The sequence below is a fragment of the Cucurbita moschata genome, unplaced genomic scaffold (assembly GCF_002738365.1).
Source record: "Cucurbita moschata cultivar Rifu unplaced genomic scaffold, Cmos_1.0 Cmo_Scf00033, whole genome shotgun sequence".
NCBI classification, from domain to species: Eukaryota; Viridiplantae; Streptophyta; class Magnoliopsida; order Cucurbitales; family Cucurbitaceae; genus Cucurbita; species Cucurbita moschata.
In genome coordinates, this window is record NW_019268549.1 from 694,317 (window position 1) to 709,043 (window position 14,727).

Genomic DNA, 14,727 nt, shown 5'->3' on the forward strand with positions numbered 1-14,727 from the left:
GGCATTTCTTTAGATAAAGATGGAAAGGTTCTATACATTTGTCCTTTCTCAAGGCATTTCTTTAGACAAAGGCTCGGTTTTTCCTCTTTTCGGATGGTAAATATTTTTCAGAACATGGAGTGTGAATCAAATCCATGTTTGAATTGAAATTGAGATACTAATGCAAGTTCTTCCCCTCGTAGATTCATATATGAAAGAGGTTGACAATAAGTAATTTTAAAATTGACTATTTATCCCTCTGTTAGAGGTGTTTCAGAAATGTATGCAGTTTGACCGAATGGATCGGATCGAATTGGAAAATGGAAAGATTTGTACAAGTTATACCTTTCGTCTTCACTTTGTGGAAAATCAAAGAATTATACGTCAACACGACCTTTCATCAATGTTTTTGTCTATAATCTTTTAAAATTGAGATCTTTAGGTTTTGATCATCATTTGAATACTTTTTTTTACTCATGGTCTACGATTACAATTACTTTCTAAATGTTTAAAAATAATTTTTAGGTGAAAAAAATGTTATTAATCCTTAAAAACAGGATGATAATTTTAAATAATTTATGATAAATTATTATCCACACTTGTTTCAAATTCCAATAGGTTTCATACTACATGGCTACACTTTATTGTTGGATACGTATACATTTAATTTTTAAAAAACAATCAAACAAATCAACATACATATTATTTCTTAGTATTATTATTATTATTTAATCAATTTCCATGAAAAATAACTTCAAAATACCTAATTTTAGATTTATCCAAATGAAATCAATTTCTGTATATATGTATGTATATATATATACACACCAAACTACACAGACACCAGTATGGCAGGTACCACCAGTTCACAATAATTTTAATTAGGAGGGCAAACTACTCAACAGTATGCGTTGACAGTTTCAGGTTAATTATATCATCTCATAATCGCAGCAATTCTCCATAGAAAGGGAGAGATTCTTCAGTTCCCTTTGGGCTCCTAGTTGAATAATCGCCCAGCAACTTCCTTTTTCATCATTTCCTTAATCTGTATACACCAAAATAGCCACTATTAAAGCTCTGCAAGTGCTTTTTTCTTTGTCCTGCAATTGAAGAAAGAGGATTGGAGAAACTACCTGCTTTGCTGATAGACCGATCTCCATTAAATCATCGAGCTGTTCAAACGAGGCACACAGAAAGAAAATCTCATGTAAGTCTGTGAATTAACAGCATCGAATAATTGATGTAATATATTCGTCGTTTGATAACAATTTGGTTTTTTAGAACAAAAAATGATATCATGGCACAAAGATAAGACTTGATTAAATCTCAAAACCAATTCATGTGGGAGTGAGGCACACAGAAGAAAACATCATGTGAATTTGTGAACTAACAGCAGCATTGAATAGTTGATGGTTGATGGATTATATTGGTCGTTTGATAACAATCTTGGCACAAAGATAAGACTTGATTAAATCTCGAAATCCATTCGTGTGGGGGAGGGGGGACTCACACTTCTAAAAGGCTGAGGCGATTCTGCACGAAATTCAATAATTGATGTTGCTCTCTTCTCTCCAATTCCCTGGAGTAAAAAATTTTCCTTAAAATCTTTTAAAGGGCAACAATGATCAGGAGTTGAAAAGACAATTGTAAAAGATACTTACTTTCAATTTTTTCAGCTCTTCCCTGTGAAGAGAGGATAATAGAACAAAGAAAAGAAGCTTGTCAAACATGGATTTAGAAGATACAACAAAATACTTTCGAGTACAGCCTATGGATACAGTCTTACTAATATTGTAAGATTAAGCAAAGGAATGTATCACATAGAAGCAACTTAAAACATCAACTTACTTGCTAGCTGTGTTTAGAAGCCTCAGATAATCTTCCACAAGTGACTTCTGAAGAACCAAAAAAGTCGAGAATTATATTTAAAAGGCCATGGGATGAACAAATTTATAGAACATTGTCAAAAAATCTAACCTTCACACCGGTACTGCGCTGGCTGAATGTTTCCCAAGGAGTGGATGGATTTACAACATCTTGTTCATTGTAGACACGCAAACTCCGTTCCATGGTTGGAGTTTGTGGTTCTGTAACATCAGTAAAGACTAGGCCATAGGGAGCATTATTATCAGAGACCTTTAAGCACGCCCGTGTGGAAGAACAAACTGATCTCCAATTGTTGGATAATGCTTGTAATTGTGCACTTAGTGGAGGAGATTTATCTTCATTGATCGTACTACAACCATTGTTTTCCTTGTCCAGGTCTGAACCTGTAACATAAACAAGAATTTCACGTAAAACATAAAAGTATGTTTATCAACAGAACCAGAAAAGCTGATTATATTGCTGCTTCCTACTTTGAACAACAGACAGACTAGTTCTACTTGTCATGCCAGGTGTGCTTTCCACAGGAAGTTCATCAACAATATTGATCATCGAACAGTTGTTTCCGTCATTCATGTTTGGACCTATAATCAGTTGAAAAATATATAATTTACGTATATACACATCGAACGGGCAACCCACCCCTAACATACACTTCGGTACAAGATTATCATACCATCTCCAGTGGCAGATAATGCATTCATGCCATCAATGATTCTTCCAGGATCATGATTGCTATTCGAAACATCCTATATAAACAAAAAATAAATGTGTAAGATATCATAACACTTCCGTACAGTTTGATTATACAGTTTACTACAACAATAGATGATCACCTTTGGCGCTAAGGTAGTTTCTACTGCACTGGAAATTCCTGCGGCAGAGAATTCCTGAGAAATACAAAATATCTTTAATGAAAAAACAATAAGGTATGTGTTCTTCGCATTATAGAGCCTGGAAATATATTTACTTGCCTTTTCCAATGCAGAAGTACATTCTTCTTCAGGCTTTAGAGAACACGGCAATGGATTTGCCTAGCAGGGATAGTATTAAGTTCGTCATGCATTAGATTGAAGGGGTCGGGGATGGGGAGGGAATAAAAATAATTCTATTGTTGTGCATGAACAAAATATCTGGTTGGACTATATAACTCGGTCAGTTAACTACCTGGTCCACAACCGAAGTAGCTTCTTCATACTTCAGAGGTACACAATCAGAAGATGCGCTTGGCAATTGAATTTCCTAGAAAGAGATAAAAATGAGGAACACATCTCTAAGACATTCGGGAGGGGGCGTGGAAGGAATGTCACAAAAAAGACAGGCACAAGTTAAAGAAAAATTTCTAGATTCCTCCTATTGACTTCTTGAATTTATCATGTTAAGTATGTTCCATCATAAAATGCTTGCCTCTTCATGCATTTACGTTTTAAACTGTTGACATGACATGACTCTGACATTTGTCATACAGGTTAATGTCCTTGTTTTTGGTGCAAAACTAAGAGAAAGTCACGAGCAGCGTTTGTAAAGAACTAAAAAGAAAAACCAAAACCACTTCTTTGTAGATGCACAAACAAGCTAGTCAAATTTGATCAGTGAGTAGATTGAAGAAAGAAGTCAAATAAGAAAATGTTAGTTAACTCAAGTCTGCAAGTCTATTTTTAGTAGTTTTGAATTAGGCCAGGATCCTAGTTTGTTGATGATAGGAGATACTTTGAGTCGGTTAGCTTGCTATATTAGGAGTTAGTGAAGTAAGTTTTGTGGAGTTAGGTTAGCAGAGTAAGATGCTGTTTTTATGTTTCATTCATACATATAGGTTTAAATCATTGGAGGTAGTTGTTCTCACTTATATACTAAGAATCTTCCTCTTATCTAGTCAATATGAGACTTCGATCATATTCCAAACATTTGGTACCTAGCTTTGTGTAAATGTTCCATTGCTCAATGTAGTGGAGCTATATTTTGTGATGTTGGAATCTTGAACCACCATAGTAATTGAGTTAGACAAAATTTCCTCAATAGAATCTACTTCCTTCAAATTTCCTCCATTCATATCATATTCAATAACAGAATGTCAACGGTAAAATTACTATTTAAAAGAAATGAAAGCAATTCAATATCATTGCATAGTATCTTAACAACAAAAGAAGATGGATACCTTGTCCCGTTTTCCCAAATGACTTGTTGCATCTTCAAACAACTTCCTTCAAATTGGGAATAAAAAGAAGATATACAAATTAGTAAACATTCATATAAATATCCATTCAGGTTCAGTTCTAATTTCTATATATTGATCTTCTCTTCATACCTTCCTTTTATTGTATAGGAAGAGGCTGTACTAACGCTTGCCTTCTTTTCAGAAAAATAAGATCGGGAGATGGTCTGCTTCTTTACAGTTGCAGAAACGCTTTTAGGTATCTGGTTTCTAAGCGATGAATGCACCACAGAATTTGTAGAACTCTTCATTTTCCTAATGGTATCCGAAGCAACCCGCTTGGTTACTTGACAAGATCTAGCCGCCAAGTTAGCCATGTAGATGGAGTCTTGGCAAAATGATGAATTCTGTAATGAAAAAATAATTGTGAAAACAAGGACGGTCATGTAGAACGTGTGAGAAAAAGGAAAGATCTAAAACTCAATTAAAACCTCATACCAAGCAAGAAATCATCAAAATTTTGCTTTGCGTTCCACCCATGGATTCTTGCAGAATGCGTGTAAGCTTACTTTCTCGATATGGCACATGGTTATCGTTAGAATTCAACGCAGAAGCAACATTTAGCAAGGCGTATGTGAACTTGTTAATTTTACTATTTTCGACGAGGCTAGTGCCATCAGTACTTTTCCTTCTCGCATCTTCATAACCTGATATAGGAGTAGCAAGATAAAAGGTTAAACCAAGTATAAAATGTAATTGAAGTACTTTTTCCTATAATTCTTTGACCGGCCTCATAAATTTAACTATACCAGCCATGTCAACAAAATTCATCTTGGCAACAGAACGAATATCCGAAGCAGCCTCATTAGTAGATGAAATATGCACTATCAAGCCCCGGTGGCTTCTGTGAGGGGATTCATTTGCAATCTTTTGCCCTTGTTTACGTGAACTAGAACCCAAATATAGTTCGTAGAAGTCTGACAAGGATTTCACTGGAATCTGAACAACAAATAAACAACGTGAGGATTAGAAAATTTCAACATACAAGGTAAATAATATTGAAGGCCAAGCTTTTGGATACAAAGCTTCATAGAAGGGAGTAACTATGAAGCTTAAAACGTGAGGATTAGCTTAAAACTTTTGGATACAAAGGCAAAAACGGAGTAACTTGCCTGCGAAAGTCCCTTAAGTTGTATTTTGCCATGACCGTTATCCAATACTAAAACTGTTGGTCGTTTCGGATCCAGTAAATCATAAACACGGTCCACATGAACTTCATAGTACGATATGAAAATTGACTTCCCTTTTTCTTTGGCCATTAAAAGTAATTCATTCATGGATAATGATGCCAAACCCGGTTTCTCAATAGTACCCTGCAAAATGTATGGTCTAATTAGTACGCCAAGTAAATTAAAAGATGAAGATGACAGCAATTGGTAGAGCAAAGTAATGAATACTTATAGGAAACCAAGTTAGAGATAATACGAAATAATAGAAAACAGAGACACGTGTTCAAAGTTGCACCTGAATCGTAGAAGTTTTTCCAGTGCCTCTTGCACCATATGCAATAACGGTTGCATGATGACCATCAAAGACTCCAGAAATCAGAGGTTCCACCTCTTTTGCAAATATTTTTTCAGTGTCTTCATTCTGCTCATAGCAATAATCTACTTCATAAGTCTCCTTACGACTGCAAAGTGAAAGAATCGTCTTATTCCGCCAAGAAGATGCAGGAAGTACTAATTAAGCTTTGCATTCAACAATTTGAATTAAACTGTCTAGATCTTTTCTTTCCCTTTTTTAAGGAGGATGATCCTATCCTGTTGTTGTCTCTAGCTCGTTTTTTTTTTCCTAACGACATATTGCTTTGCTGCCAGTCAGCATAGGACAATGATAGGCTTTCAATACCCAGGAAGTCTGGATTGCTGAGTAGGCCAAACTCAACTTTACACTGAAACACATTCCAAAATATTGATTTTGGCAGTTTCAATTCCACCGACCAAACAAATTTATAAGAACGATGAGGAAACTAAAGAATAATCATGAAAAATGTGTTGCAGGGGAATCTTTAAGAAATCATAGAATGATAAGCTTCGGTTAGGATGTTGAAAAAGGTAAGAAGCTAAAATGACAAAAGACAGTGAGGGACTGTTTCTATTGATGTAATCCTGGTATACCCAAATTACAGAGTATATTATGCAGCAACTGTCTAGTCATTTTTTGTCCGCTCCCTCTATCATGGGTTCTTGAGATTACAACCGCACTGTGATATATTCTTACCAATTTAACACTTCTATCCAAATATTCTTTTTGGTAGTTTGACAATCTAGAAAGCAAATCTTTACCTTTTTTCTTCCAAATGAATGCAAAAATAGATTTTTTAAAAAAGAGAGAAAAATATATACATAATCTCACTATTTCTAGGGCATCTTTAAGACTTTAAAGTATTGTTAATCTATTTTAGATAACTATAACAGTATAAATATTAAATTAGAATTTAATGTGCAATATTAAATTACTATAATATTAAAACTATATATTATATCAATAAGCTTCTTAATAAGAAAAAGCTTCCACATGTCAGTTAACAAACTTCCCAAGAAGTCTCAGAAAAGTAATAGTCCATAATGGATTGATTGTAGACTTGATGGAAGTTACGATCATATTATATTTAGTATTTTCTTTCACAAAAACAAACATCAGAAACGTAATAGTCAATAATGACAATTTCTTTCCCCGTTATTTACTGGAACAAATTTCATTGAGGAAAAAGCCTCCCCATAGGTCAAATTTTACAAACTTTCCAAGTAGTTCCCAGAAACGTAATAGTCCATACAACTTATCTCCCCTTGATTAACTTTACAATTTGGAGGTAGAAAGAAGTAATAATGATCAGCATAAACCACAATTTGGATACTTCCCATTTCGCACATAATAACAAAATCATTCTTACTGAATTTAGTTTCTTCTTTTTCTCAGTACTTCCCCAATCGATTCCCGACTATCACAAATCACAGAGTCCACAACAAATTAAAAAAAAAACAAGAAAAAAAAAAAAGAAAAGCAATCACCTCACTGGTTGACCTCCGAAAGAGATGGTTACAGAGTCAGAAGCATCTCCGTCAGGCTTGTTCACAGAGATCCACGACGCCATAGAACCTCCATCTAGTACCTGATCAGCAAAGCTTTTAATCCTTGCGACCACCCGCACCTTCCGCGCCTCGTTGAAACCCTTGGGAACTCTTCTGAGCTTCGACTCGACTTTCGCAGACGAATCCATGGAAATTAGGGTTCCGGAAGGATGAATTTGGGAAAGAAACTGAATTCGGATGTAAATTGAAGAGAGAAGAGAGAGAGAGAGAGAGAGAGAGAGAAGCGAGACTGATTTTGTGCTTTGGTGTCTGAAATTATAATTCGGGGAAGAAATAAAGTAGCCGTTGGGCGTTTCAAAATTTGATTTATTGGCGCTGGTTGTGCTGTGACGCTCCTTCACTAGTGATGATCGAAACGGGTCGGGTCATGAATCGGGCCTCGTTTGGCCCAATGAAATGTTAAACTCCTTAATTTGGAAAATTTCAAAACATTAGGGAAAATTTATTCATAATCCCAAATTTGGTAAGTTTATGAATTTTTACCCTAAACTTTCAATTTTATCGATTTAAACCTCAAAAAATTGAATAAATATATTTATCAATTTACACCGTCGGTTAAGTTTTCAATTTCTATTATTATTATTATTATTGTATTTTTTAAATAATAAACAACTGAACGGAATAAAGAGACGTTTTTTTCTTGCTCTGTTTCTTTGGAGATTTTTCGTCTGACATCGCCACCAGGGTATTGTTTCTCTTTTCTTTTACTCCTTTTCCCTTTCGTTTCTCATTCGAATATACAGTGTCTGTAACAACTTAAGCTCATCACGAGTAGATATTGTTTGTTATATGACTAACAATGAAGACTATACTTCCGGGTTCTCAATTTTAGAACACTTTTGAACTATGAAAAAAAAAATGGAAGATAACATTAGGAGAAGATCTTAACATTAGGAGAAGATTGTTATAGAACATGAGCTCTTAAACAAGTTTGAAGCATTGATATCAACTTTCTGAAGCACTGATATCAACTTTCTGAAGCGGTGGATATCAACTTTTGGGTGAAGTCCCACAGTTTCTTTGCCAATTCACTATCATTAGCTTGTGAGCTTGCTTTGGCAACGTTCCCATCAGCAAAATACTGGCCACTGATACCTTTCATTTGCGGATGTAATGCAACATAGCATGTCGTCGCTGCTCCCTGAAAGCAGGACGATAATTACAATTGTTTCGTCATTGTAAAACATATCGATCGTGATGGAATATCGATTACTCTTTAATTGTCTAATTAAAAAGCTTAAATAGATAATGTAACTATTCTCATATAAGAACGAACGTAATAATTTAGTACGTAAGAACTTAGTATGTTTTAAATGAAACCTGTGTTAGACTTTTCGAGTTAATAAACACAAGCATCTGGGGCTGTTAACTGAACCCGAAAATCGCTCAGGTAAAGTTGAAGTAAAATTTTTGGTGAGAGTTAATTTCATCCCTACAATGAATGAGAATAAAGAACGACATTTTACCATGAGGGGCCTCAATAAAAAAAAAAGGGGTCAAGAATAGAAAAAAAGAAACCCTAGCAGAAGCTTAAATCAAGTTGATTTAATAAACAATCAAAAGGGAGAGGCCTATAAATTTGTGTATATAGATTTTCTGAACTAGATCATTACCTGCTGTACATTCTTCATGACATGTTTACCCACAAGGCCAAGAAAACCTGCATGAAATTTGGGACAAAAACAAATGAAAAGTATGTTTATTAAGACATGGAGCAGCAACTTTGTAACCGCCCGAGCCCACCACTAGCAGATATTGTCCTGTAACAGCCCAGATCCACCGCTAGCAGATATTGTCCTCTTTGGGCTTTCCCTTTCGGGCTTCCCCTCGAGGCTTTAAAATGCGTCTGCTAGGAGAAGGTTTCCACACCCTTATAAATGGTGGTTTGTTCTCCTCCTCAACCAATGTGGGACATCACAATCCACCCCCCTTCGGGGCCCAGCATCCTCGTTGGCACTCTTTCCTTCCTCCAATCAATGTGGGACCGCCCCCAAATCCACCCCTCTAGGGGCCCAACGTCCTTACTGGCACACCGCGTCGTGTCTACCTCCATTCGGAGAACAGCGAGAAGGCTGACACATCATCCGGTATCTAGCTCTGATACCATTTGTAACAGCCCAGATCCACTGTTAGCAGATATTGTCCTCTCTGGGCTTTCCCTTTCGGGCTTCCCCTCAAGGCTATAAAATGCGTCTACTAGGGGAAGGTTTCCACCCCTTATAAATGGTGGTTTGTTCTCCTCCCCAACCAATATGGGACATCACATGTCCTCTTTGGGCTTTCCTTTTTGGGCTTCCCCTCAAAGTTTTTAGAACACGTCTGCTAGGGAGAGGTTTCCACACCCTTATAAAGAATGTTTTGTTTCCCTCTCCAACCGATGTGAGATCTCACAAACTTGACACGGGAACAATTAGACAAAAAAAAAAAAAAAAAAAAAGGTAATAATGCAACAAATCATATTGAGAAACGGGCAAAAAGTCCTTGAAGATTCTAAAACCATGTTGTTATCACCAAGAATCACAGTAGTCAAATGCTCTAAAACATAAGAAAAATCAGCTGAATGCAGAGCTTTATGAAACCGATCAGACGACGATAATGGCGAGGTAGAAGATTTGATACCGTTGATGAGGCCGTGATAACGAAATAGGTTAGTAGGAATGGCTCCAGGATGTAGTGAATTTGCAGTTATATTCACCCCTTCTTCCTGTTTTAAGAAGTAAACGATTGCTCAGTAATATTGTCCGTTTACACTCCGCTCCTAAACCAAGGAGAAAATGGCAGAAACAACACCAAAATCTGGTTCAATGTAAGTGTTAAACTACTCTATCATAAAACCTTAATATAACCGTGCCTAATGTCACAATCCACGATGCGATTATCCCCTAGAAAGTCATCGAGGACGATGACTAATTTAAGTGGGGGAGAATGTCACAACCATATTATGAAGAGAGTAAGTTGTGATCCTCACGTCGAGACAAGCAAAGCGGCGTCCATCCGACCACGTGTGGGCCAATATAGAGGAATTCTATGATGCGACCGAGGAGGACGGTGCATCATTCCAATTGCATCATTTTTTGTGCCTAAATTTATAAAAATTATATTAAAGAGAGAGTTCGACAAACATGTCACAAACCTTCAGCTGTCTTGCGAGTTCGGAAGCATGCAAAATATTAGCAAGCTTTGATTGACCATATGCAGAAAGACCATTATAGCTGTATAGAATGAATGTCAGTAGAGATTATATGGTTCAAATTTGTCACTATATTCACTACAACCATAGCATAGCAATGATTATATGCAGGAATTTGATTCTTAATTTCTTCAATTTGGGGTTATAAGTCATAAAGTAACAAGGAAATAATCATCATATTTGATGGTGTGGACGTCCTGATGAGGATTGTTGATGAGGAGTCCCACGTTGGCTAATTAAGGAGATGATCATGAGTTTATAAGTAAGAAATACATCTTCAGTGGTATGAGGCCTTTTGGGGAGACCGAAAGCAAAGCCATGAGAGTTTATGCTCAAAGTGGACAATATCATACCATTGTTGAGGGTTGTGATTCCTAACATGGTATTAGAGTCATGCCCTTAACTTAGTCATGTCAATAGACCCTCAAATGTCGAACAAAGAAGTAGTGAGTTTCGAAGGTGTAGTAAAAAAGTGACTCAAGTGTCGAACAAAGGTGTACTTTGTTCGAGGGTTCCAAAGAAAAGAGTCAAGCCTCAATTAAGGGGAGGTTGTTCGAGGGCTCCATAGGCCTCAGAGGAGGCTCTATGGTATACTTTGAACAAGGGGAGGATAGTTGGTGGGGAGCCCCACATCGGCTAATTAAAAAGATAATCATGGGTTTATAAGTCAAAAATACATCTCCATTGGTATAAGGCCTTTTGGGAAACCAAAAGTAAAGCCACGAGAGTTTATGCTCAAAGAGGACAATATCATACCATTGTGGAGGGTCGTGATTCCTAACACGTCCCTCCGACTCCTCACAAACCTCTAATGAAAACTGACCAATACGCCCCGAAGGAACCATGCATTAGCTTATGCTGGGAGAAAAGGAATTATAGCAAAGGGTGAAAGAAAGAGAACCCTGATGGATCATTGATTTTGTCAAATCGGATGCCTTCACGATACGAAAATTGGTGTCGTCGCGATGAGACATTGACAATCCTTCCTTCTTTTTTGCTTTCTGTTGCTGTCTTTTTCAATGTCTCCAACAACAGATTTGTCAAAAGAAAATGTCCTGCAGAGAGAACTATCAAGTATTAGGACACCATAGGTCAAAAATGACTAGACTGTCAATTTTCTATCATCCACTACAAAAGAGAGTAACAATCAGTCCTTCTCTATTGATGTACGTACCCACATGGTTTGTTGCAAACTGCAACTCTATCTTGTCCTTCGAGAGCAAGAACGGGGAGGCCATGACTCCTGCATTATTACTGTAGAACAAAACAGTGTCGCTATATAGAAGGTAACTACTAATGGTGTAAGTGTTCAGTTTTCTCCCCTTTTTACTAATAGGTTAGGCATAAATGCACATATACAAGCACTTAGGCAAGGACATATGAAAGAAATTAGTCTTGCTCCGTAGATTAAATGAAAGGACAACTTGAATTAGAGAAACCACAAATACAAAAATGGTAGGTTCTTGTGAGATCCCACGTTGGTTGGAGAGGGGAATGAAGCATTCCTTATAAGAATGTGGAAACCTCTCCCCTACCGTGAGGCTGACGGCGATACGTAACGGGCCAAAGCGGACAATATCTGTTAGCAGTGGATTTTGGCTGTTACAAATGGTATCAAAGTCAGACACTAGGCGGTGTGCCAACGAGGACACTGGGCGGTGTGCCAGCAAGGACACTGAGCCCCCAAGGGGAGTGGATTGTGAGATCCTACATCAGTTGGAGAGGGAATGAAGCATTCCTTATAAGGGTGTGGAAATCTCTCCCTAGTAGACGCATTTTGAAACTGTGATACGTAACGGGCCAAAGCGGACAATATCTGCTAGCGGTAGGCTGTTCCTTCCTTGACTACTGAGGTAATCTAAACAAAGGAGCTTTCTTCTTTCATGTTATTAACGTTAGGTACAACTCATACTAACTATCCTAGCACCAGCATATCCTTTATTTCATTTTTTCTGGAACAATACAGAGATACCAATGAGAAACTAGAGATGCCATCTGCATCATATTTGGAAAATACAGAGATGTTCTTACATCACTCATATTATTTGTTAATAACAACATAATTCCACACAGTGCCATTTGATCTGAATGCTACATGAAGATAATAAGCTGGCTGATGGAATGAGAAGATTAATATATTCAGATAGCAAATGTAACATAGAATCCACATCTTACACGAGAATGTTCAGTGGAAGACCTGAGGAATTGAAATTTGATGCAAAATTCCGAACAGATGCCATCGAGCTCAAGTCCAACTCCATGGTATCAACTTTGGCAGTTGGGTTTTCCTTGACAATGGCTTCTTGGACCTTCCTACCAGTTGCTACATTCCTAACAGCCATTACGACACGTACACCGCGCAATGCAAGGACACGAGCAGTTTCACTGCCAATGCCACTTGATGCACCTGTGTTAATGCAGAAGACCTTATGATGAGAAAAAGGGAAGCACTCAATATGTACATTTGAGCTCTAATTTTCATCACGCACCAAAGGCAACACCAAAAGAGGATGCTAACTATACCCCCTCAGCATTACCCTCATTGTCTACCCATTAATTTACTCTTTATCGGTAAATATATATTCTTGTTGGGAGAGGAGTCTCACATCGGCTTATTAAGGGGTTGATCATGGGTTTATAAGTAAGGAATACATCTCCATTAGTATGAAGCCTTTCGGGTAAACCAAAAGCAAAACCATGAGAGCCTATGCTATGCTCAAAGTGGAGAATATCATACATTGTGAAGGGCCGTGGTTTTTAACATGGTATCAGTCATGCTCTTAACTTAGTCATGTCAATAGAATCCTCAAATGTCGAAAAAGAAGTTGTGAGCCTCGAAGGTGTAGACAAAAGTGTTGAATAAAGAGTGTACTTTGTTCAAGGGCTCCAGGGAAGGAGTCGAGCCTCGATTAAGGGGCGGTTGTTAGAGGGCTTCATAGGCCTCAGGGGAGGCTCTATGGTGTACTTTGTTCGAGAGGAGGATTGTTGGGAGAGGAGTCCCACATCGACTAATTAAGGGGTTGATCATGGGTTTATAAGTAAGGAATACATCTCTATTGGTATGAGACATTTTGAGTAAACCAAAAGCAAAACCATGCTTAAAATGGACAATATCATACCATTGTGAAGGGTCGTGGTTTTTAACATAGTATTAGAGTCATGCACTTAACTTCTCCATGTCAATAGAATCCTCAAATGTCGAATAAAGAAATTATGAGTCTCGAAAGTGTAGTCAAAAGTGACTCAAGTGTCGAATAAAAGGTGTATTTTGTTCAAGGGCTTCAGAGAAGGAGTCGAGTCTCGATTAAGGGGAGACTGTTCGAGGGCTCCATAGGCCTCAGGGGAAGCTCTATGGTGTACTTTGTTCGAGGGGAGGATTGTTGGAAGAGGAGTCCCACGTGGACTAATTAAGGGGTTGATCATGGGTTTATAAGTAAAGAATACATATTCATTGGTACGAGGCTTTTTGTATAACCAAAAGTAAAACCACGAGAGATTATGCTCAAAGTGGACAATATCATACCATTACGGAAGATCATGGTTTCTAATAATATATAACTTAGGTCAATCAACAATGAAAGCAATGAAACCCAGTAACCCTATATGCAAGCTCTAAGCTAAACGATGGCCTTGAACAATGAAATCTGCAGGAAAAACTATCAGAAAAACACAAAATAGAGAGCAAAATAGCCACGCCTCAACTCCATATTACTCTTAATTGAAATCTGATAAGAAACTGGAATGAGTAACAGAAACAAAATTCATAAGAAATGGGGCAATTCGTTCGATAAATTCGACAATAGAGAAATGGAGGAAGTTAAATGACCTGTAACAATGGCGATGAGACCAGTCCCATCGATTCCTTCTGTAACTTCTTCAGCTGTGGAAGAAGCGGAGAACCCAGATGGGCCTTTCCTGCTAAGAAACCACATCCCCCTCTCCCTGTATCCAATCTTCTCAGTATCACGCAACTAAAATTTTCTATGCAATGTGTTTTTCAAATTTAAAAATATTATTCTAACTTTTAATTTTGATCAAATAAATAAATAATAATAATTTGTTTTATATAATAGGCACAAAATAAAATAAAAAATTAATCATTTATTTACCATAAAAATGAAAATATTAAAATTTATGCCAACATTTTTTAAATTCATGCATTAAGTATTAAATTTAGACCATTTTATTAAGGTCACCCGTGCAATAATTCTTACGCCGATGTAGACTTCTTCAAATGTACACTTATAAACTTATTTATAAATTTGTTAATAGAAGATTCATGTTTTATAGGATAATTATATGCGACTCGGTCTTAATCATAAGTGAGTTATCTGCACGTGAGAGGTTGTCTTTTGATTTACACGAGTCAA

General features: G+C 37.0%; 2 protein-coding genes across 3 annotated transcripts; both read right to left on the reverse strand.

The window, feature by feature from the left end:
* Positions 1 to 793: 793 nt before the first annotated feature.
* Positions 794 to 7,438, reverse strand: LOC111430274 (kinesin-like protein KIN-10C). Of its 2 annotated transcripts, XM_023066457.1 has the most exons (18): positions 7,087 to 7,437; positions 5,540 to 5,705; positions 5,188 to 5,388; positions 4,825 to 5,014; positions 4,514 to 4,722; positions 4,169 to 4,422; positions 4,019 to 4,064; positions 3,031 to 3,105; positions 2,838 to 2,897; positions 2,700 to 2,753; positions 2,540 to 2,612; positions 2,337 to 2,447; positions 1,957 to 2,249; positions 1,828 to 1,874; positions 1,641 to 1,662; positions 1,490 to 1,558; positions 1,113 to 1,151; positions 794 to 1,024 (listed from the first exon to the last, which is right to left on the reverse strand). In XM_023066457.1, the coding sequence occupies exons 1-18, from the start codon at positions 7,293 to 7,295 to the stop codon at positions 977 to 979; spliced, it is 2,166 nt and encodes a 721-aa protein (XP_022922225.1). In that variant the 5' UTR covers positions 7,296 to 7,437; the 3' UTR covers positions 794 to 976. The 2 variants fall into 2 exon arrangements, with proteins under 2 accessions (XP_022922225.1, XP_022922226.1); XM_023066458.1 differs by lacking the exon at positions 2,838 to 2,897 and having other exon boundaries at positions 7,087 to 7,438.
* A 602-nt stretch (positions 7,439 to 8,040) lies between these two features.
* Positions 8,041 to 14,347, reverse strand: LOC111430279 (short-chain dehydrogenase TIC 32, chloroplastic-like). The gene is made up of 8 exons (XM_023066468.1): positions 14,184 to 14,347; positions 12,533 to 12,764; positions 11,532 to 11,611; positions 11,259 to 11,412; positions 10,301 to 10,379; positions 9,787 to 9,871; positions 8,781 to 8,827; positions 8,041 to 8,308 (listed from the first exon to the last, which is right to left on the reverse strand). Exons 1-8 carry the CDS (start codon positions 14,287 to 14,289, stop codon positions 8,135 to 8,137), a joined length of 957 nt encoding a protein of 318 aa, XP_022922236.1. The 5' UTR covers positions 14,290 to 14,347; the 3' UTR covers positions 8,041 to 8,134.
* Between the last annotated feature and the right edge of the window lie 380 nt (positions 14,348 to 14,727).